General features: G+C 29.7%; 1 protein-coding gene across 4 annotated transcripts in view; it reads right to left on the reverse strand.

The window, feature by feature from the left end:
• The window catches only part of LOC123258468 (tyrosine-protein phosphatase 99A-like), a 151,265-nt gene that overhangs the window by 50,975 nt on the left and 73,985 nt on the right, over nucleotides 1-26,305 (reverse strand). For all 4 annotated transcript variants that reach the window (XM_044718493.1, XM_044718491.1, XM_044718490.1 and 1 more), the window contains one exon: nucleotides 4,511-4,813. In XM_044718493.1, coding sequence (XP_044574428.1) covers nucleotides 4,511-4,813 — 303 coding nt within the window. The remainder of the gene's footprint in view (nucleotides 1-4,510; nucleotides 4,814-26,305) is intronic.

Genomic DNA, 26,305 nt, shown 5'->3' on the forward strand with positions numbered 1-26,305 from the left:
TTTTTTTTTTTTTTTTTTTTTTTATCATTTTTAATACATAGCAATTCTTATTTAACACGCTTGAAATTAAAAATAATACAAAAAATTATATAATTCTTTGATAGTATTACTGTTGAGGAAAAAAAACTATTCTCAAGAAGGAGAATTTAAAATGTTCCTCTCAGTTTTATCCTTTTTGAAGTTGGCTTTAGCTGTTTGACCTGACCCCATTGCTCCACTTATACTTGGGCGCCATTTTCACTACGCAGAATACTTCTTCTGAATATTTCTTAACTTTTCTATAGCTCACGCTTTTTATTCAAACTTTGACAGTTGACGTTACCATTTTTTAATTTATCTCAATTTTAATTACTGTCAATTCAAATTTTTGTTCAAACTTTTTTTTTTTTAAATGAACATCAAGTTTTTTTCTGTAAATCTGGTTCTTGGATCTTTTAATGGGTTTTATAACATTTGAATTATACAGTATATAATAATATTGGTATAAATACGTATGCATTACATGTCTCTCGGTGAATATTGAATCTGACTTAAATGAATCCATTGAACAGAAAAGTTTATATTAATACTACTAATTTTATGCTTTACATTGTAAATTAATGGTTTTATTTCGGCATCTTGACAGTGACAAATTTGATAAACTCAACATTAATATATTTATATTCAAGCTACTTAAATAACTTTCATTGATAATATTGTTTAATTAAAATTATATCCAAGCAGAAGAACAAAGTTCACTTTTAATTAATAATTTTTTAAGCCGATTACACTAATTAATAATTGATTACTGAGACAGAATCACGTAATACCTTTAACGGTACATTTATTTGTAATCCTTATGATTTAATTATTATTGACCGAGTGTTAAAACTTGCCAGTCTACTTATGCTGGTATAATTATTATTTTAATAACTAAATACACTAAAAGTAAATTAAAATAATAAAGAATGAAGGTAGGAGATTTTAATCTCCTTAATAAAGTATAATATTTTCGACTAAAGTGTGTAACGGACGATTGATTTTAAATTACATTCACGACAGCCTTGAATTCTCATCCAACATTATCCCAGGAACGGTATGGCGTGGTATGGTAAGCTATGGTCTAGAGAATGAGAGGGGAAGGGATAAAACGGATGAGGAATATAGAATCCGGGAGATTGGGATTTTGAACCAAAGAGGGAGGACAGATTAGAGCTTGCCTTAGATTAATGACATTGACTGCTCGATAACGAGATGCCGGTTGTTCGCTTAACTAAGATTTACGAACACACCCTCTATTTTATTTCCTCAAAAATATTTATTTTCAGTTTAATGCTGTGATTACTTTAGTTTCATAAAATAATAACTTTTATTTCAAATAGAATCTTTGACTCCACCCTGTAACCTCAATAAAAATAAAAAATAAAAAAGTTGAAGAGTATTAACCTGATTAAAGTGAGAATTATCGATTATTTATATTTAGGATGATAAGGAGGATTGTTTGCGTGCAACGAGTAACTATTTTAAAAAGATAGGATATTGAAGATAATAATCAAGACTGATCTAGCTTTGGCTCTGATGGTAGCTCGTAATTCAATATTTAGTTATAGAGTAGAGTAGGAATATAACTGGTATATACCTCGGATGTTCGTGTGAAAACGCATTTAGTGCAGATCGATGACATCACGTCGGTCATGTTGCTCAATGATAATCTGTTAGAGCTGAGTATGTTGACGGTGAATGTGTGAATCATTTGTAGATTATATATAGATTATATATACGATGACGTTAGGCACTGGTAATCTTCCAGTAAGAAGACTTTATATGTAGAGCAGATTAACAATTTGTGTGCCCGGATTTCCCTAATTAAATGACTTATTGGTGTGTATGTTATAATATCAATTAATGTGACAGCCTAAATTTATGTTCGCTACAAATGCATCCTATGTATTCATACATTCATACATAAATACATAGATATCTATTTATTCCTGAAAGGGTACTAGGATATGATATAGGAATGATGGAGAATACCAATGATGTGATTCTATGAATAATTATTATTACATAGTTGAGACTGATGAATTTATAAAAAGTTTTATTATCCTAACATTACTATTTTATGCATATGAATAAGTCTCATCGCTTTGTAACATTGTATACATGGCCGTTTTCTTTTTCAACCCAACAGATGAATTATTAATGTGAAATAATATTTTTAATACTCAGATAAGAACATGAAATGATAAGAATTATTATAAAATTATCAACTTCAACTGGCTTTCATTTACAGGATATCGAAGAATAATATTGCAAATGTTGGTTTCTAAAATTTTATCTGTATATCGAATTTTAGTATTAGCTGTCGAATTTAATTTATTAACCTATCACTTCGCAGAGCCACTGTTCGGATTCGTTGATTCTAGTATCGATTTCATTTATGACGGTAAGAATCTCAAATACACGTCCATATTGGTATAATATTCATTTGGGAATTTCCTGCGTTATATTTGACGTATAATGTAATTTTGCGACGTACTTCAATCACCGAGATTGAATCACGTAGAATAGATTTATAACGGTTAAATAAATCCTTGGTAAGTCCAACCCACCAATAAATGTGTTCCAAATAATAAATTTTTGTGATTTAACGATAAAATTTATATGTAATTTGTAAGTGTTTCGAGTAGCATGTGCGTAATACATAAAAAAAAAAAAAAAAAAAAAAAAAGACAGAAAAAGTAAATAAATAGTATAAGAAAGGAAAAAAAATGTAGCGAATTCAGAAATGGATGAGATGATGATCTCTCGGTGAATTGAAGGCCATCAATATATATATATAGAAATAGGGTAAAATAAGGCATCACCCTCTTACTTTAGTTTCTACCCGTCGAGTGAAATAGCTCTTCTGATTATGGCTTCGCCTAGCTAGTACTTGGGAAGGAAGAGCCCTTCCAATCCGGAGGTACTTTGCCATAATGCCCTCGGCGGATCTTGGAAAATGCTCGGAAGAGTAAAAAAATGCCTAGAACTGGATTTACGGATAAGTAACTCGTCTGCTTGACGACAAATTATTTTCCTTTTTTGTTTTTTTTGTTTTTTTTTTTTTTTTTTTTTTTTTTCCAAATTACTTATCTGTATACTATTCTATCCTATAGACGTTTTAAAGTAAATTTCAGTCACCCGAGGGCTTAGTGACGAAAGAGAAATAAAGAAGGATGAAAAATGTAACAACCATTGATTTAAAATAAATAATAGAGGTTGACATTAGAATATTATAAAAGAAGAGATGCATCTGGAATTCAGTGATGAAACGATAATATTTTCATCACGCACGGATCCTATTATCTGACTTTCGAGTACAATTTGTTAGAATGAATTGTTGCTTTAAGAGGTACAGTAGAATAGTAGGAAGTATACGGAAGAAGGAGAAAGTAAGAAAAATGCGGGTGACCTTAATCCAATGCTTGAAACGTGTCAGCAAAATAAAAGTACCTATCTCTAGAAAAAAAAAAAAAGAAAAAAAGAAAAGGGATAGTTGCGCTGCAGAGGGTGTGGACAAAAAACAAAAGATAATATATCATCAGTACGGATTTAAGAAATATTCATTTTAATGGTTGATATAACGTTAGAGGGTATTGGTTATCCACAAGAAGGATACGTGATATGAATCAACAATTCTCTATACATCTGGCTATATGGATACTTTTCTTCGCTACACGTTACCTATCATGTAAAGACAGGATCCTGTCCTGTGTTTTATTGAACGTTACTCTTTTACCATCACCACCGATAAATAAAGACATAAAGGCATAAAAACAAAATTCAATTTTTCTCGACAGATTACTACACAGACTATTCTTATACTCTTACCCTCACCTTTATCTCGATCATCCTCAATGCTTTTTAAATATTATTTATGTATTATTCTATTTCGATACCTGTCAATTTTTTCTATTTATTTTTATAAATACCGACGGTTTTACTAGTCGAACATGATCAAAAAATTGATGCACTTATGGGTTGATATTCTTTTTTTCTCGGTAAGTTCTTTTTCAAGAGTTGACTCGAGCATTGAGTTTTAAGTTAACTCTTAAAACTTTATCGGCAGTGAACTTGTTTTCTCAAAACAAATTACAACCACGACGAATTTATAAAATTTAGTTTATTCATGACTATCGATTTGGTTATTATCCTTAATACTATATTTATATCTGAGTGCATCTCTACAAACATTTCGCTGTGATATTCGAAAATAATTATTCATTTATTTATAGACGCTGAAATTCATATTAGCGTGTCGATTTTGAATAATTAATCACCGTAAATTGTTTATTAATTTAATATTAGGTTTATTTCCGCAAGCGGGCAGAAATATTACATATAAATTGAAATTAGTTTAAGGTATTTACGGATTTAGATTTGATATTTTAAATTAAATAAGATTGAATTTGATTTTGAATCTATATTATCGTATTGGGTATTGATAATTAACATAGATTAAAGTTATTTAAAACAATTGATAACTTACCTTGGACGGTGAGATTTACGATAACTTCTGGAATATTTCGGCTATTAACGATGCACTGGTACTCGCCACTGTCTTCAGATTGCACTGGCCGAAAGAACAGCGTAAAGTTTTTGTCCGAAAGTATGATTCGGTTGTGATGAACAAAATAGGTGATACTCTGGCTACCGTACTCGACAATTTGATAATCATTAGCGCGCCATACAAGCCTCGAAACAACAGAGCGTTCCGTTACACCAGGGCACTCCAGTGTTACATTTTGTCCTGCGTCCGCAAGAACGTGATTTACTATTGGGTCAGGCACATCTGCAATAAATATTTACAAAAATGGTTTATTAATTATATAAAATGATAATATATAAATAAATATAATTTATGCAGTGAAAAATATATCGTCGAATTGTATAGTGTATATTTTCTGTGATATAGAATGAAATATCGATAGTATGATAGATCTCGTTTCGTCACGATTTCGCGGTGATTCAAAAGTTTAAATTTTTTTATATATTCCAATCATGTTTTCAGTATTCATACGTGCTCAAAGCCGCTATATATATATACAGTATATGTATATTGCTTTGATAACTGGACATTCCAGGAATTTCATTTATTTTCTATACAGTTTTATCGATACCCACGTCAACTCGTACGGAATTGTTGTTATCAATCTTTTTTATTTTTTTTATTTATTTTCTTTTTCATTTTTTTAATCACAATATATAATAAAATTTATGGATGACAATTATTCACCATTAACCTGATTGAATTATTTAATTTTGCCCCATGTCAGAATTAAATTACCACAATAGATTTAAGAAGTAGTCAAAAATATTAAATAAATTTGGTTTCGATGGATTGAAATATGACATGATAATGTCATAGAAAATTAAATGAGAAATAAAGAGGTCAAAAGGACAAATATTTAAAGCTTATAATATTTATCTCATATACATTATCGGGTGAATTATTTTAACAAAATGAACCACACGAATAATAAATTTCATTTGTCACATTAAATAGTACAAGTATACACTTTAAGCAATTAAATAAGTTAATATTATCTTAATTACATTTATTACCGAGCATTAAATGTGTTTCTTGGAATAATATTTTGTTAGAAATTAAAATATAAAATAAAGAATAATTATAATTTATTTTAATCATCTTCACCTGTGATAATATTTATTATTTTTAGTTAACTGTACCGGTAGTAATTTTTAGAGAAACGACCACCAGCATTAAAAATTGTAAAAATGGTTGCGCATACGTAAGCTAACCCATTAAGTTAACTTTCTCAGTAATTACCTTTTCTGTTTGACTCCTCACTCAGGGTTGTCTTTTTATCTCATAACCAACTCACTATCTTAATTGCTTATACCTTTATATTGTACTTTCTTAACTTACAAATTCCAATGGTCATAATCTCACGCGTTAACCCTTTATGAGATCCAAATATTGAAACAAATATCCCTTATTTGAGTTGGTTTAATATTTATCTAAACAATTTAATCACATCCTACTTTTCACTTAGTAAAATATGAAAAAAAAAAATATATAAAATAATTCCACATTATGAAAATCGATATGAATAAAGCATGGAGGCATTATTAGTGCACTTGGTACGTAGATATCTCGGGTTATATTTCATACCCACGTTGACATGAATAATCAGCCCGTACAGTAAATATCTCTTCATCTATATTTATCGTTTAGAAGATCACCGATTATATTAACACACGGTAAAATTGTTAAATGTACATAAATGCACTAAAATAACATCAATATTATATAATGCAGTGCGCACATCTTTTCTGTGGATCGGATGGCATTTTGCTGATAAACAACCATTAATCATTAAGATAAAAATCATTGTAGCACGTGTACTTAATACGTTTTTTTTTTTTTTTTTTTTTTTTTTGTTATCTATTCTGAATAGAATAGAAGAAAAAAGTGAGTAATGTTAACGAATGTATCGCGATATTCGAACGAGCTCGTAACTATTGAATTTTTTATTCAATACTTGGTAGTCATCACGTATTTACCCTCCAGCAAGAACTCGATATATATTTATGTATATTGGAAAGAAACTTATCAGTATTCCGAACTCGATTAAATTCTTATCGACTAATAATCCGAAAATATATATACCGCAACTACAAATTGAACTTGATTCAACTTTTTATCTTTTTTATTGGTTACGAATTATTTATCGTCTTTACGTGTCTATCTTCTTTACCCGATCAAAACTCTGTATACTCACGAGTTTATTGAATTTTTTTTTTATCTCTTTTAAATTATTATTATTATTATTATCATTACTGTCGTCAGTCAAATGGTAATTTTAGATTAAATTGCTTGCTAATTGATTCAATTATTTACAAAGTTTCTGCAATTATTTTAAATTTTTATTTGGATAAGAATATTAACGTTTACTTTAATTACAAAAATAATAATTGTGATTGCATGTTGACAAGTTTATCATATCTTTCAGTGATGATCGCTCATGCTAACTTTTAGTCATGTTTACGTTAAAACAGTAACTACATACACCCGAGGTAACTATTAGCTGAAAGATTATTATCCTTTTTCTATGGAAAGAGATAGAAATAAATAAAACAATAACTAACGAAAAGATAGAGTTACTACATATATTGATTTATTTTTTAGTGAATTTTACGATCAACAAAAGCATATCAATATATAAATATCTCTTCAACAATTTTAATTGATACGTACACCTGACTCGCAGTAGAAAATCTTGATTTTTAAAAAAAAAATATGTTTGTTAATCGAAGTATACTATTATTAACGACGGGATCAATTATTCTATTTGAAAAAAAATGAAAATGTATTTTTTACATGACAATATGTTATTGTTTATTATTTTTTAACAATTAAAATAATAAAATATTCATATTATTTATAAAACTTTTTTAAACTTTTTTACAAATCAATTTTAATTAATAATGTAAATTTTAATAAATGTTAACGAAGTTTCAATTTGTAATTACTCTGATAACATTTTAATGAATAATAAAAAAAAAGTTACAAATAAATTAATTAAACTTTTGAAATTACAAAAAAGTTTTGGTAGTTATTAATGAAATGTCATTGAATTAAAAAAAATAAAAGCTTATAAATGTATAATTAGTAAACTAAAATTAATTTTGTAACAAGCAAATCAATATTTTGCCTTTTATTGTTAACTCGTGCTCATAAAGTCCTCAAACAGTGGGATTGGCATTATTAATTTAAAATGTATGTAGTTAAATGTATTAAAAAAGTTCATTTATAGACAAGAACCTTTGAAAGTAGATGGATGTTGAATATTGAAGTTGGTATAATTTAGTTGGAGTGGTGCGAACTAGTGAAGCTTGATCGATCGGAAACAGGGAGTTACAGCGCCCGAATGCAGAATAATGCGCATTCGTACAAACAGTACCAAGTTGAAGGAGAATGAGAATGAGAAAGAGAAAGAGAAAGAGAATAGAGCATCTTGGAATAACTCTTAGTATTCGTCTTCAAGACAAAATGGCTTAAGATATTCCAGGACCAAGAGTAAATCAAATAATTGAATTTATAACCAACACTACGTAGCGTGGGATGTCAAGTGACAAATTCAATTACGCATCGGCACATGCTTCCTGTACGTGTGTGTACATTCACCAAGAAACATCACTGTTGAATTAACAATTCAAGTTTGGTATTACCGATGAGTGTAATCAAACAAAATCGACCTGCTGCTGCTATTTTCATCCTCATATATAACTATCTATACGAATAGCAGAAAGAAAAAAAATAAGGTGACAGTAAACGTCTAGATTAACAAGACTATAGTTGGCAATGAATTCTGATAGCCGTCTGGTGGTGTCGTACCGTGGAAAGCCTACTTGTAACACGCATATCGGTTTTAAATCCGTTAATACTTGATCCCCAGGTTTCGAACAATTTGCATACGATTTTAGTGGTTAGGTGTAGCAACCAACACCTGGACCAACGCCCTGTCATTTGAGAAAACCCGGGTGGTTAGGCTCCCTCTGATCGCACACTAATCGGGCGATGTGCATCGACTTAACTTAACCCATAACCTACAGCTCACATCTGATGGGTTTGTACTTATGGGATCCATGGTTTAACATTTAACAACATATCCGACTTTTCCTGATACCACTAGAAACGATATTATTCCCCTTTCAACCTCAAACACTCTAAATCTTCCTCGAACTAGAAACCGATTTTCACTCACAATGAATAGAAATAAGACTAGAAAAAGAGCGAAAAACTTTTTAAAATAAAAACTAAAGGTTATTGCGATAGTGATAGGAATGGTTGCACGCGATTCACCTAAATCACTCCGGGCTACTATGGATTCACATCTTTTGGATTTACTTTAACATTTCATTTCACTTTTTTTTATTTTATTATTTTTTTTATTTTTTTAAACTGTTATCTGAGTTATTCTCAGTTCTCCGGGTTCAGTTGAAGAAAGAGGGTAAGTTAAAAAAATAAAGTTTTTCAAGTTGGTGAAGAAGTAGGTACTCCTGCTATCTGTTTACACTTTGAGAATGGTCAAGACCAAGAGTAGTAAATTAAAATTCATCCATCCGTTTATTATTCATACCTTCTGCTTATTTGTAATGAATTAATCGGTAAACGGTTATTTATATCCAGAAGCGGTTTGTTAACAACTGCTGTTTTATTTCCACATATTATTCGCATATAGTTTGAATTTAAAAGATAAATATTGCTTGACTTTGCAGATTTACCGAATCGTAAAGGGACTTTTTACGCACGCGAAATCACGTACCGGCGTTTTTTTGTAATTTGTTATGGCATGTCAACTGGAGCTGGGGAATAGCACTGGGTGACATTGAATCAGGGTAGAAAGGTATAAAAATAAAAAATGAAAAAAAAAAAAAAAATATCCAACTCGTGTGGTTTTTCTTACAAAACGATCTGTCATTGTGAACAATTTAACAATTCCGTACTTTACTCTCCGAGTGTAAAAAAATGAATGGTTATCTGTGAGAATGGAAAAATATAAATATATATAGATGAAAAAAAGAGAAAAAAGACCTAAAAAATTATCACTGGAAAGATAATGGAAGGACTTGGACCCACCAAAAAAATGAAACTTTAAAAAAAAAAAAAAAAAAAAAAAAAAAAAGACGTGTCCTGAATATAATGTAAACCGCCAAGAGGAAATCTGTTTCCACCCTACTGGTATACTACTAAAACCCTTGGAGGTATGTGTTTTCCATTTAGTCACGTGACTATTTTAAAATTCGAAACGGCCAATTATACAAAGCATCACACCTGTGGGATTTAAATGTTTTAAATTATTATTATCTGTTTTTCACTTTATACCATATACCCATTGTGACTAAGGGGAATCCTTAACTTTTGAATATATTTATTCTTTAAATGCTAAGTAGAACTCTCGACTTGCAATATTACTTTTGCATATATGTGGGATCAATAGTTGGTTCCTTTAAGCAACAACTTTGATATTTTTGAGCAAGCGTATTTATTTTTAAAACTCAAGTAAGTTGAGAATGGATTGAAGTACATTTTGAAGCTTAAGTTTCTTTTAGCCAACAAAAAGGAATTCTCTTGTAACGTTGTAGATATATTTAAGCATATATGTGCAACAAAAGTTTTAAATCAGATTCATTTGCAGAAAATTTCACAGAAATGTCAGATCACTCATCTTAGTATAAAACTTTGTTCTCGTTCATCTACTCTGATGTTCAGTTTACCGACATAACCTAAATTGTTTACCATATCGTTGAAACTTGGTTCATCTTTCTAAAAATATTATCTTTTGAAGAAAATAAAAAATATTTAAAAGTACAACACTCGATATTGAGAAAATGAATGATTTTTTATGAGAAATAGTTATTTGGGGAGTTGGTAAAGACAACTGAGGTAAAAATACAAGAAAAAAGAGCTGGAATGTCAGAAAAGTTTTTCAAGAGGTGCTTTCAAAAGCCCCATGGTCATAAGAGAAGGATAGGAGGGGGAGTCTGGAGGTGGAAAAGATGCCAAAGAAAGCTTCAAGAGCTATTTGGTTGAAAGGGGTTTCTGTTGGCAAGAGGGGCGCTAGCACAAGTTCCCTCCGAGCAGGTTGCCCAACACATCAATCAATATATTCGTCTGGAGTACTGAGAACCTCGCAACCGCATACCCTACTATATATCTATACATATACTGTCTTATAATACTTTTTCTTCTTATCTTTTCGAGAAATAACATTTTTACAACACGTTCAAACTTTTTATAACGCTGTCATATTTTTATATTTATTATACTTTTACAATAAGTTATTCACTTTTACCAATAGCTCTTACTCCTACCGATTTATTTTTAATTTCCTCAGATTTATTACAATCCAGTTAAAATCATTCAACAGTAACAAATCTTTGCTATTTTATGCATTATTAATGTCTAATCTTTTATTATTAATCATTATGCATCAACTCTCATCATAAAGCTGAAGAAAAAACTTTGTTTTGTCTATAAATTTCTTTGACAACAATTTTCTTGTTACCCTTTGTTTTTGTCTCCGTTATTTATTCTCCGTTGTTGAATTGAATAATAGTACAAGAGCTTTTCCTACGGGTTTTCTTTGTAAGTGCACTCTTAATATGGGTGTGTGTGTTTTTTTTCCTAGTCATATTCTTTATACTCTTTTGTTGTGGAAAATGAAAAAAAAAAAAAAAAAAAAAAAAAAAAAACTATTACTTATTGAACGATCAACAATTCTACTCTTAGTAACAAATTGAGAACAAAGGAAAACTCTAAAACTTGCTTTCAGTTTATTTCTGGGTGTATGAGCAAATAATTAGCTGCTACGACGCTTTATTTTTAATTAATATTCAATTTCACATCTTCATTGGCATTTGGGTAATTATAATAAATTCAACATTTCTTTATTTTTAGAAATATCATGTGATATTTCAATTCTAAATCACTCAATTTGACATTCATTGACGTATGGAAATTCTCTAATGAATATTATATATAGTGATGAAGCAAAGCTTCAATCTTTAATATAAACATAATGAAGGTAATATTTTATTCAAAAACACATTTGTAAGAATCTGAAATATTTAACACGTGAGCTATTTCCCGAACTTGGAAAAAAAAAAAAAAAGAAAAAAAAAATAACGAGAAATTTCAACAACTTTAATGATCTTTGTACAAATATGAAATTGTTGAAATTGTGAAAAAAAGTCGACATTATTTTTACATCACCATCTATCACATACGTGTAACTATATCTGTGTAGATGTTGATGTAAAGTATATGAAAAGTTCTCTTAGCAAGTTGAGGATCTCACGAACACAATGGAGGATAGTGAAAAAAGGAAGAAAAGAAAGAAATGAAAAAAAAAAAAAAAAAAAAAAATACATATATAAAAATAAAAAATGAAAAAGCAGGGTACGTTAGTAATGAGATCTATTTTTTTCCTCGGCTCACTACTTTGTCAGCCAAGATTTAAAGTTTTTTTTTTATTTTAACTACTGGGTGGATGTTTGACGCTGTATATATGCTCTTCAGTCACGTGGGAGCTCTTTATTTCCAAGCAGTAACAATGTTCAGAGTACATGCTCCTCCAATTTGCCCCAATCTCCATATATATTTTTCTTAATAAACAAACAACCAAATTTATAATTTTTTTCATTATAAATATAGATTGATAAAGAGGATAAATACAATCTTTTATACTAGGTTTTACATGTAATAGTAATAATAATATAATAAATGTGCATGTGACTAGTTTATGGTTATTTTCAATCAAGGTAATACGTATAATAATAATAAAAAAAAAAAATGTTTGAATCTTGGTGATCCTCGAAACTAGCACGTTTCGACAGTTTCAGAGCCTAAGCCGGTTTATGTATCCCTTGATATATTGTTTTACTGTTTTAGTCTTCACCGTCCGTATATATCTATATAAACTTGCAAATAAGAGTGAATGGTGATCTTTAGTTTATTGAATTTCTTCAACACTAAAAGTACGTGTAAGCAAAATAAAAAACCACGAAAATTATATTATGAAACTGTCATCTTTTGAAGATTTATGAGAGATAATTGACAATGAACTATAATAAGTAAATTTGATTAAATTAATAATTATTTGTTTTAGTTTAAATTTATCTCGAAAATAATTAAATGACTTAGTATGAATAACAGCAGTGAAAAAAAATAAATCTTTCCGACAATTAAGCATATGGAAGATACACCGGCACCGGCAACGACACCAGCACCAGCACACGGTACCGGGTGCTTAAAGATCCCAGTACTTAACAGTAGGGTAGACAGTAAACATTATTCACGGTGGCGCTTTTACTATGACCGTAGAAGAACAAGAAGAGATCCTAACTACCTCCTCAACATATATAATCATATACATATAGATATAGATAAAGTGAATACAAGTTGGTCACGCCGATCCTCAATGCACACATGTACATGTTAATGCATATATATGTATTTACGTTTACACCTAGAGTGTTTATCGGGGAGAAAGGGAGAGAGAGAGAGAGAGAGAGAGTGAGAGAATTGGTGAGAGTTGGTGAGGCCATCTTCAGTACCAACATCATCCACCCACTATCCACAATGTAAAGAGACAGGATGCAAATGGCATTGGTATATATATCGGGTGTTGGCTTGACATTTCTCTATATATATACATATACATATACATATATTTATATATATAACGACATAACGTGTATGTATCCAGAGCAAAGCTATCTTATTTGCAATGATTATTAAATGTTGGCAAGAGGAAGATGGAGAAATTCAAATGTATATGTTCACTCGAGTATAAACTGAAAATTCAAATCTGTTTGGACGCGATAGTTGTCTATACGGTTGCAAAATATAAAACTCTGGAAATTCATTGGAGCATGTTTCAGCTGATACAACATATAACTAGACTGTTTGCCGGAAAGTTAAAAGTCGTAACATAAATATTATATTTCGTAATGACAACACTAGAATTTGTGCAAACACTATCGGACTCTATAAACTCAAATAATCCATCATATAAAATTGAAAAATAAAAAAAAAAAAAAAAGATTTATTAAAGAGTATTAACGCGGTTACATAAGCTGGATGAGCTCTAATTAAATTATCCTTGGTAAAATATGATGAGAAACAGTTAATAGTAGTAACACCAGCAGCAGCAGCAGCAGAGGTGCCAAGCAGTATATACGGCGACACTGTGAGATTAAGGCATAATGTTTGATTAGGTGTTACGAAAGCTCTAATAGTATTAAAGTTCTCCATCGAGATATCCCCGAGGGCACTGCTCTCGAATTGCCCCTATTAAATCGTTCGCTGAGATACCACTAGGTTGTATAATACTACTCTTTCAGGTACATGGAATCTGTTTCTCTATCCTATATATTATTATTATTATTATTATTCCTGTTGTAAATTGTAGCAACACTTCATTAGTTAAGATAAAATAAAAAAATAAAGACATTAAGGGATACATTTGAGTGCTCGAGAATATTTATAAAAGATTTAAAATGATTCGTCAGATGAAAAGCAATTCAAGTCTTGGTAGAGTAATAAATAATGGGGTAAAGTTGCGTATAAAATTGGATGACGCGAACGATGGGTAGGAAAAATGAAGAAAATACAAAGAAGAGAAATTGTGTCCCTGAGGCCCAGGCCCAGGAACATTGGATAGGAGTTGGTTTGAGTTTGTTTGAGCCAGCCGCACCATCTACCTACACCACCTACACCACCGACACTCAATTTATTCGATATTCTTGTTCCCAGTTCTAGTTTCATATCTTCCCGCCTGAGCCTTCGGGAAATTTCACGCTTTAAGTACATTCAATTGTTAAAGTAAGAGCTTTTTTTAAATCAAAACCAACTTAAATTATGTCATCCACATTTATCTTTCAATATATTCACTGAATCCGATAGCACAATCAAAATATCAAATCAATGCCTACGATCGATCAGATCTATACTATATATCTAATATATTATATATAATATATATTTTATATTGAGTATGCATAGAATTTGGTAAATTTCATCAAAGATTCAAGTACACTCATCTCATCTAATATCCTTTGCCAGCCGGATATTGGATAAGTTGCAAAGTTTAATTTATATATCTATACAACACTTACTTACGGTACAGCGTAAGTATTATATATTACAGTGTACACTGTCTTAGTTAGATCACAACCTAACCATTTTATAATTATTACGATAGGGGCTTCACAACACACTTATGTGTATCTTAATAAACTTTAATACACCAACTACCTGAACTTTATTTATTTTTTAAACATCCACCTCGCTATTATCTATTTAATTATTATTAACCAAGTCTCTGACGACTCACAGGTAATTACTAAATTATTAAATTAGTTCTTAGCAAAATTATCCGAAAGGTCGAACTGACTAATTAGGAGAGACACCGAGGTAAAATAGAGTAATTGATTTTTTGGGCTTTAATAAACTCCATATCTTTTTTTATTTAATTAAAAAATTTTAATTAAATTTTTTTTTTTTTTAATTTATCAATGGGAATTGTTAATTATTCAAACCATGGTAGTTTAATAAATGAGTATGTTATAAAATTTAACACAAATACTAATAATTTATTTGTTTAGCAATGATGATGATGATGATGATGATGACGGATGACAAACTAAATGAAAAATTAATCGGTTGAATTAATGACACACTATTTACCAGATTAAATTACACTGATGAATGAAACTTTAATATATAATTGATTGATAAATTTACAATTACATACAAGCTGATTATTAATTAATTGAAATGCAAAACAAACAAAGGTAATAGTGAATAAGTCAATGGGTAGATGAAAAGTCTAGAGTTAAATAAAGATTGTAATGAAATGACAATAATCACGTCGAGTAAAAAGAAAGTTGAGTGGAGTCGAGTTATTTAACCATCGTCAAGACACTATTTGTTGTTATTATTCGCGTCTGGAGCTACTGACGCAGAGCTGAGTTTGATATTCAAATGAAATACTTTTAAAGCTGGAGCTCCGGATCCCCGGATGGCATTTCAGCCGCAATCGTCTTCCGGAATAGAAGTTGATTCGCTTCGGAATAGTTTAAAGTCTTTCTCTCTCTCTCGCTCCCTTTTATTCAGCTTAATAACTTTTCTTAGCTCAAATCCGGCTTCCTGATCCACGTATACCACCATCGGTGACTACTGTCATCAAACGTTGCATTTCTCAAACTATAAACTATTGGAAATCCAGTTATTAATCTATTTGTTTTCAATTCAATTGCTCATTATCAGTATATAATGTATAATCGATTAATTTTTATTTAAAGAAAATTTTAAGGAATAAATTAATGAAAAATTAATAATAATAAATGGTAATGATAGGCTTTAATGAAAGTTTAATCAATGTCTTTGTTGTTAACTTAAATCATTAATAGGTTAGATTTTGTAGACGGCGTTTGAGGATGGCGACACTTTGATGATTTATTCTTGCGGAAATTTATTGAGTAATCTGTCGGAGAATAGACGTCGAGAATAAGTGAGTAGATTTAAATTCCGGATCCAATAACCTTTTCAATCCCTCTCAAATTCGCAATCTTTAAAATTTCATCCATATGACTATTTAATATCTGTTGGATTTATAAAAAAAAACTTTTATTTTAGATATTGTAAATATTTAATGCCATTTGACAGGATTTATGTCATCAATTTTTCTCCGAATTTTCACGTTCTTTTCCACTGCATAAATAATAAACTCAGATTTTACGCTGGAGGTACAATAAATCGAAAAAATGTATTCTTCGTGGTAATTTTTTCCAACGAAATTATACAATTATATTTTTAATTAAATTATAGCACAGAGTTGATATTCATTTTTCCTACATGTACCAATTATATTTAATAAAATAAAAAAATTTCGTTATACATTTAAATATTTAATAAAAATTGAAAATAAAATAGAGTAGAGAGAATAATAAGTACATCGAGGGATTTGAACGGGTATATAAGGGTGAATAAGGAAAGAGAAAGGAACAAGCATTAAAGTATTATCAATTATCGGTTGGAAGATATAATGTTTGAATAAAAATAAATTTAAATGGGAAAAAAATGTAATAAAATAGTAGGTAGGTGGATGATAGCTCAGCGTGACTGAATTACATAAATTATGTGAAAGCTTACAGAGTAAGAAAGTAAGAAATGGGAAAAGGATATGGAATACCTATATATATAAATATATAACTATATAAGGTATACCTTGTGGGATAGCCTTTTTTATTATTTTACTAAACTTTTTTATTCACTCGCTTTGGTGATGAAATAACAAACTCGGAATCGATTTAATGAGAAAAATGTTAAAAGGATATGTCTTGGTGATACCATTTGAATTGAGTCTGTTGTACCTCTTTCTATCTCTTTCCAGCTCTTGGTACCCTTCCGGCATCAAATGAGTCCTCCCTTTAACCTCACCCTCCCACACTCTATACCCACAGCTAACTCTCTGTTCGGTTTTCCTTTGTGTGAATCGGTAAACCCTCACATATATTCACACATATAAATATATAACGTAGATTCGCGTGTGCTAAAACCCGCCTCTCGCCTCTGGCACGTCGCAATCCATTAAACCTTTCAAGATAAACGATTGAACGTGTGGGTTTGTCCCGTAAATGCTTGTCGAGAGGTCAATCCCCAAGAATTTTAGATAAGAACCCATACATATACACCACCAACAAAATTCTCTAAAGATGCCTCTAATATATTATATATATTTTTAATTCTTTGATTTGTTAATCATAATACTTGGTTAATTTTAAATAAATATTTTCAAAAAGTAAATTTCATTAATATTAACCCCACAATTGATAAAATACTGAATGAGCTTTTGTTAATGAAAACAATGAAAATGTGCCAAACCGCAATAACAATACATGGATATTAAAAAATTTATAATTGAATCCGTAATTACGATAATATTTAATACTATAAATTGATTAAACGGAATTATTTTATTAATTAAATTTTCCCTTTAGCTATATATTGATCATGCATACATTAAATGACAATTTGATTTTATAAAAAATGAAAAACAACACAGTTATCACAGAAAGATGCAAAGAAGCTATACTTTTATCGAAGAGTAACAAGAAAAATCCATTTCCTCAATATAATGCCATACATATTTGTATATAAGAGCATGGAGACTTCTTATATACACTTATACCCCAACTGCAATGCTTTATACAAAAAATATTTTAGCATGTACGTATAAGTACATACACATATAGATATTTCAGCGTTTAACCCTTACTCTATAGCTGGCCGTTGCTCTCTGACTATTATGAGCTTCTTGGCGAATGAAATGCTTTGTATATTTATATTTTATATTTTATTTTTTTTTTTTTTATTTTTATTTTTATTTGTGTATTTCTTTACATACGATGCAACGTTTTCATACGGAAAGACGTCTTTTTCCTCCATCACGTTGTTCCATTTAAATGCTAGACGTAAAAGCAAGCACATTTGTCTAACTGAAAAAAATACAAGAGAAAGACGTTCCATCTACTCTCTTGAATAACGAATACTATTTATGTTTTATTTTTTTAAAAACTTTTTTTGACTACTCTTATTTCTGTATTTAGCGTTATTAACTTAACAGCTTCATTCTTATCACTTGGAAAAATTTAATTAACTTTATTAAATCTTATAAGATGGTTTAATTTTGATCAATAGCGGCACTTAATTTATAGCTTATGTACCTTGAATATTTACTTTAAAGATAAGTGAGTTAAAACTTTGTCAAATTATAAATACCAGGTACATTAACAATTGAGTGAGGTTGAATTGATCCAAAGTAATTGTAAAGTTTGTTAAAGTTTAATAATTCGATTGATTGAAATTTTCCTTTTCCTGGAAAAGAAATCCTCGGAGAGTATGATGCTGCACATCAACAAGTTTTCCCGGTAAAAAGTTTTGTTTGAAATGGTAAAGTTAATGGATCAAGATAGTGGTTTTTCCTGTCACATTGAGCTAAATTTTCTTAGATTTTCACATGGACAATAATAATAATAAGAATAATAATAATAATCAACTTTTAAAAAGTTTAAATCTGTATCAGCAAATGCAATTTCATGAAATGAAATATGAATACCTAAAGTTTTAAATGTATAAATAAATTTTTAACTAGTACACCTACGTATCGCACTAATAAACCTACAGTCCATTAAACTTTTTCAAAATAACTATAATTCAACTCTGTACAACGAATTTTTTTACTTTTATCAAATTTTTCTGTACTATCTCTATCATCGCATCAGTTTACATTCAAATGAAAGTGAGTTAAATTAATTCGAATGCTTTAAACAACGACAAACCCGTTGACTATGAGTTCAAAAGACTGTTAAATTATTTAATCTAACTTTATAAAATCAATGCACTCGAGATTAATTAAATAAAATAAAATATCTACATCTGTAACTTCAAAAGATGTTAATCAACGTAAATGAGCTTTTATGTAATTACATTAAATTTCACTGAAACTGAAAAGGATCAAAATTCATATTTAGTACACATAAATGCTTAGTAACATTTTTTGATTTTACATAAGTCGACAGAATATTTTAATTGAACAAAGTACAACGAAAATTATATATTTTATTATTTTTCAGTTTCCATTCTTTCCAATCGCTATATAGAAGATAAATTTAATGAATAATAATAAATTCCAAAAACATATTCAAAGAGAATAAATAATCACCAGGAAAAATCTAATTTTAATTAACGATTTAACATACAGCGTATTTATTTCATGGATGCACGGTTGAAAAAACTATAAAAAGATATCGATTCAAATGAATTCAAACCATCTGACGAAATATATATGTATATATATGTAAACAGCGGTTGTACTTAATTCAAGTGAGGCTTGACGTGGATTGTTGAGAGTTGACTAAAATTGATGAGTTCTGGTGCATGGTGCTACAACAGGAATTGCCATTGTGCTTCATGCTCCGTGTTTCATGCTTTTCATTCTATTCTATTTTACTTGTATTCCAAATCCGAATATTTCTCTTTACTTCTCACATAGTATTGCTTAAATAACATTATTTGAATACCAAAACCTTTAAACTAATATATAGTTTAAGTTGTCATCAATTTCAATATTCAACTAAAATAAATCATGCTTTATTCAATTTCATAGTTGTAAATTGTAAAATAATTTACTTACAATTAAGTCTCCGAGTATCAAGTTAAAACTGATAAAATCCTGTTTAATTTAACCTACTAAACTAGTTTAAAGTTGACTGCACAAAAATTCAAAAAATTCAAGAAATTTACTTCTATTTCGGATGCCAAATGACCTTTTTTTTTATCTTCATTTCATTTATTACTTCAGCTACTACAAGTCAGTTTTCTCAAAAGAAGAACGACACTAAACTTTTGAAACTTTGTCCCATCGCGAATTTGTAATCTTCCAACGAGTTTGATAAGAAATTAACATTTGTAAAAAGTCATTTGAGATTGAATTCCGCCAACGTGTTATTACACATTCATTTTAAAAAGTAAAGACTTTTTATATATTAAATTAGAAAACTTGAAAGTAAGTGAATTTTATAATTCCATACTTAAAAAATTTATAAAACACGAATAAATTATTAATTGCAGCTGTGAATATCACTTGAAACTTGAAATCCGTGTTCAATTTATTGAAATTAATTACTGCAACTGGGTCAAATTTCATAATTTAAATAATGAGTACATTAATATCGAAATGTAGATGTCAATATACTTTTTCAGGGGGATTAATAATTCAACAGATATCGGAATTTGTAGCAGTTAATTAATTCATTAATTTAATAGATAATTAATAATCATTTAAGAACTCAAAAAAAAATATTTTTTTTTTTTTTTTAAATTACTACATAAGACTAATTGTTACTGCAGTGGATCTAAGGGCTGGTATAAGTAGTTAAGTCACGTAGAAAATAAATAAAAAATAAAAATAAAGCGGTGTGTTTGTCGATTAAGCCAGAAAAGGTGTGGTGTCGTGGTATGTATATATGTATATATATTTGTATCGCTCGTTTTTCGTCTCGTTTTCACGAAGCATTTCCCATGACATGTTCTTATTTTGTTTCTCATTTTTATCATTTTTTTATTCTTATGCGACCCTAGTTGTCTCTCTGATCATATTAGACGATTCCGTAGGGGCTGAGAAGGGTAAAAGAAACATTGGAGAGACTTTCTGGCTGGGTGTCTAAAAGAGCGAACGTGCCAACGACTCTGTGTACTTCCCACTTTCCACTTACTTTTTATGTATATCTGCACTTGTCTAGTTTTCTCAAACAGTCAAGCACACACACACACGTAAATTACATATATAAATAACATAAATTTAGATATATTATATTTAATATTTAAACTTTAATATCACCTGGAACAATATAGTACAAAAAATTATATGTATATTTGTTGAAAGTAATTACTGAGAAAGTTTTGGACATTCGATTATGCTTTCATCATCCAAGCTTACTGAAGGGATGGCTTGTCATACTTTATAGCACAGCACAAGATGATGTAATTGTGAAACGGCAGTTGATTTTCTCATCAGCGCTGGAGAGACATTAGTTTCCTGTGGTCAAAGGTACTTTAGCTATTCTCTCTGTGTGAACATGACATCCAATCATTATCAGATATAGAGCATTCACTCTCATTCACTATCTCTACTCTCTGCTCTATATACAAAAGTGATTATCAATCTCAATCCACGTCATTAATAATGTTTATGCATGTATAAATTAACTTTGAAAATTTACATAAACGCTTCATAAAGCTTTTTACGTTTACTTGATAATTTCTTATTTTTATTAATTAGTTCTCTGTACATTTAATCAATTCACTTTGATAGTATTACAGCGTTAAACTATTTACCATTACCTTTTCGTTTGATTAAATACTATCGGGAATCTCATTAAATCCGTTTTCATTACTAAATGAATTTTCTATATAGTTAAAATAATATTTATTTTTTATTTAATTAAGAGAAAAAAGGTATGTATAGAAGATACGGTAAGGTAAAACTGATCCACCAGCCGTTGCAAGAATTATTTTATCATTTGGTGAATAATTTTACCAACTGGAGAGTCTTGTAAATTATGGATGCGGTTATGATGTTCAGCGCTGAAAGCAAAGCGAGAGGATAGAAGTTGCTTCCTATTCCGTGCTTCCGTGCTCCGAAAATCAATAAAGGTTCTACATTCTTCTCACGAATTAATTTAACGATATTAACTTTTAAAGTTAACAAGAGCTATTCATTTCTTTTTTTTTTTTTTTTTTTTTTTTTTTTCATCAATTATTAAATTAAATTCATTATTTCTACTAACAAGTATCCATACTACTTTTTTATATGAATTCTTTAACTATTATAAATGCAACATAATTATTCATTATTATTTGGACTATGAATCACACTTTAGCGAAAAATAAAGTTTTAACAAAATAATTATTATTGAAAAAAAATAAATGATAATGGATAAAAGTTTTGTTAATGAATTAAAAGGGTTATCTGGTTTGGCCATGCAACTAAAATCGACAACAGATAATACAATGATAAATAGTCTCCTTGGACAATAGGCAGTGATAAATAATTTGAAAACTCTTAACGGGTCAAGAGTTTCAGTGAATGTGTATGGATATGAGTGAAGAATCTAAGTTTCCGGGAAAACGGACATAAATTCAGGCATTTTTCGTAAAGTTTTCGCCCCTGGGACACTGTAATGGCGTGCACCGAGCCGAGCATACACCCGTTTATGCCTTTATACTATATTATACGAGAGCCGAGATGAAGAATACCCGAACAAACCATCTCTATACCTATCACCTCTACATCTCTATATCTCTATACTTCTATACAGTGTAGAGAAGTCCGCGTTAGCGTTTTGCGTAAAGGTATTTCACACATAAATTTCTCGCGGCTGTGAAATTCAGATTCTCTTTCTCTTTTGCGTAAAACCACCACAGGGGTAGTAGACATCACCCGTCTCAACCGATGTAATCTCTATATATCTCTGTTTAAAAAAAAAAAAAAAAAAAAGTAAAAAATATCGACAACTGAAGCATAAATTTAAAAGCCAGGGGGCGTTTCTAGTTCGCTCTCCGCCGTAGTTGTGGTGTAGTGTGTGTCGGAAATGACGGATTCATCGATCGGTTTGCAAGCAATCGCGCCTTTTGTTTTTAAACCTTCCGCTTTATTATAGCTCTCCTCTAATAGTCATCCAGGTTTCAACCGCTACACTCTCTATTGATACCAACAAAAAGTGAGACTATTATATACACCATCGATTTCACCTTTGTTTATTTTTGTTTATTTTTGTTTATTTTTGTTTATTTTTGTAATATTAGAAAATTCCGTAAACAGTATTCGAAATATGTTGCACTGGTTGCAGTGCTATATTTGTTATATAAAAGGGGTTTGACACTACCCCACGCCGTGAAAGCAATCTAGTCACGTACCACCGAAAATAAACAAAGATAAAAAATATAAAACAACCCCTGATACCCATAAAATGAACTCCATGTGCACATAGACAACAGACATATAAATTTATCAAACAATTGTTATGATGTGCATTTGTAAAATGGTATCATCAGCTCATAAAATGGACGACCGTCACCCTCACCGCTATTACCGCTACAACAGCGACCGTTCCGATCAAATATAACGTAATACTGTTGACAGACATACACGATTAACTTTAACAGCTCCCACTAGTCTCAAGGGAATAACGATTAAAGGTCGTCCTTTTAATCCATATCGATAACTGATCAAACTGCTGGTGAAACTGCTGGTGGTCTATTCTCAAAGGTATTATTTAATAATCTTTTTAAAATTACTGTCATCGATACGCTTTAATTTTCATCATTATTTAATAAACGGAACGTTTGTAATATATATTAACAGGTTGTAATCGGTTTTATAAAACTATCAGAAAACCGATTAACATTTTAGAGAAAAATGGAAAATGGAGCAAAGCTACATAAAATATAAAAACGGGGAATATTCACGAGCATAAAATCATAATGCTATGTCACAAAGGAATTACATTGATTGTTTTTTTTTTTTTTTTAACTGGTAGATGTACGCACTTGGTAGTATGCTGACACAATTCAAAAGTACAAGTTGATACTTTCATACTAAAGAAAGGATTACTGAAGAAAGGAGAATTCAGGATCTACTCGTCTGTGTACTTTGTTTCTTTATACTCGAGAGTCCATACAATTCTATATTTTTCCACAATATATTTATTTTCAGAGCAGAGGTGGATGTATCTAGCAAGCATTGCTAGAATTGCTAGCAAGTCTCCTAAGTATACTAAATCTAGTAGTAAGTGTGTACACATAAATGAAAGAGAGCTGACTGGTCATATTTCTACCGGTAACGTGATTGTTACCTGCTTCCGGTTTACTGTGTTGTGCTGGTGAAATTCTCGATACAGAACTCGGTACACTACTGATATGTAACATGCACTATGCACCGTGTACTGCGTACCAGTAGCTCTCCAGAGACTTGGTAACTCACCCTTTCAAAACAAACATCCGGCCTTATTCAAACTCTCTACTATTTTTTATTCTTTTATTTATCATTTTTATTATTCATTGTCACAGTACATTCACAAGACTTTAAATTATTTATCCATTTATCGATATATAAATTTTTCTTTAATTATTATTATTTTTTTAAGATAATATAATAATAAAAGAAGACTTTTCAGAAGAAAAACTAACAACTTATCAAGTTTCTTTTGTATGATTGTAATTATTTGGAATAATAATAATAATAATAAGATATTATATTAATTACAGAATAAAATGTTTTTTAAAAAATAGTAACAAAAGACGTTATAAACAAGAATCTAAAGTTAAATTTTATTGTTGTGTAACAACAAAACTTTTGAAATTAACTTTTCATGTTGCTTTTAAAGTTTCCTTGAATTAAAGTTTATAATAGAATGCACCTACTGAAGGAATTGAGCGATGATAAAATTAAAAAAGTTAATTTATTTTATAATAATAACCTATTATTATTGATTTTTAATAACAGTATATAATAATAATAATAAATAGTTTAATTTTACGATGTTAAAAAATAGTCGGATAGAAGAGACGCTGGAAGAAATTAGTGAGAGACACACCAGGGACAGATGAAATAATCTTTTTATATTACATTTTGTCGGTAAAGAAACGCCCTCTGATGCTTGATCATTCTAGAGACCAGAGAGATGTTTTACACATGTGGGACAAATATTAAAAAAGATAAAAATGACATAATACATGCTTTTCTTTCATTTTTTTTTTTTTTTTTTTCGTTCCCAAGATGATAACAGATAAAAAACTGATTAATGTGCATTTTATATATCTGTATAAATTTCTTATAAAGAAAAATGTATCCGGCTTGTCGATCAAACTATTAAGTATCTGAATAAGTAGTCTTATCAGAGTTTTATACAAAAGAAGAGATACATTTACTTTAAAAAACGATGAATAGTCATTTGTTTTGAATACACAATATCTCTTTATAAAGTACACACTATAAGAGGAAGATTATTATCTTAAAACGCCTCAGGTTGCTATTAACTTTTTTTACCGATCGATATACCTATATATTTTTATTTTGCTGCTGGATTTAACACCGATTTCAGTTTTAAATTATCTATAAACACACATTCATTAAATATTTATTTTCTTATTATAAAAAAAATTAACTTGAATGATGAAAGAAATTATTTTTAAACCAAGTAAAATGTAAATATGAATCTGGTAATGGTTATTTAAAATATCAAATGTAAAATAATTTATAATGATCCTTGCATGTGTATTGACTTGATAATATTTCTATACATATATAACCTAATGAGAGTTGTGTACACTGATGTAGTTTGTGCATTGCTAAGTAAAATCAGAGAGTTCCCGAAAGTTTAAAACTTTAATGATAAAGTGAAATTGAGAGTTTCAGAATTTTAATGAGGATATACGTTAAATTTACAGTGGCTACGTTACCTATCATTTATATCATACAAATATACAACATGTATAATATTTTAATTAAAGAGCATATATTAATTCAAACGAGCTAAAAGTGACGCTATTGTAATCATTATTTAACTCAAAAAAAATAATAATTAATAAGAACTATCTGTTTAATGAAATTCATAAGCATATTGATGATAATAATAGCAATAATAATAATAATAATAATGATAATTAAAATTTTTCATCTGTGTAAAGAGTTAATATTAATGCGTATATAAGTATGTGATGAAAAGGTAGCGTGGTGGAGAACGGTGAAGTACGCGTTTGCACATAAATGCAATTTAAATTAGACATACCTTGGTAGTTCCTGGCTGCTGGACCGTAAGTCTTACCAGCATGTCACGAACAGACACCCAGCTTCTTTGCCAGACATACATAACATCCACCTCCACCCCTTTCCCCTTACCCCTGGCCCGTTTCACCTCCGCCCAATTTGCTGTGCGAGTATGGAAAGCTAAAACCTTTTTTAATCCCTCGGGCTGGTATTATACCATACCACAAGTAGTCTACTTCCTCATTTGTGCTTTAACTCACTACTACTCTAAATTACCACTTTATTTTCTCAATGTTTTATTTCATCCACCATGTTATTGTATGTTGAAATTCTATTCTTCCAAAAACATATCATTTTACTTATAATGACAATTCATACATTTATTACCTTTCCAATAACTTGTATGAATTATAAATGGT

The sequence above is a fragment of the Cotesia glomerata genome, linkage group LG2, assembly GCF_020080835.1.
Source record: "Cotesia glomerata isolate CgM1 linkage group LG2, MPM_Cglom_v2.3, whole genome shotgun sequence".
In the NCBI taxonomy this organism is placed as follows: domain Eukaryota; kingdom Metazoa; phylum Arthropoda; class Insecta; order Hymenoptera; family Braconidae; genus Cotesia; species Cotesia glomerata.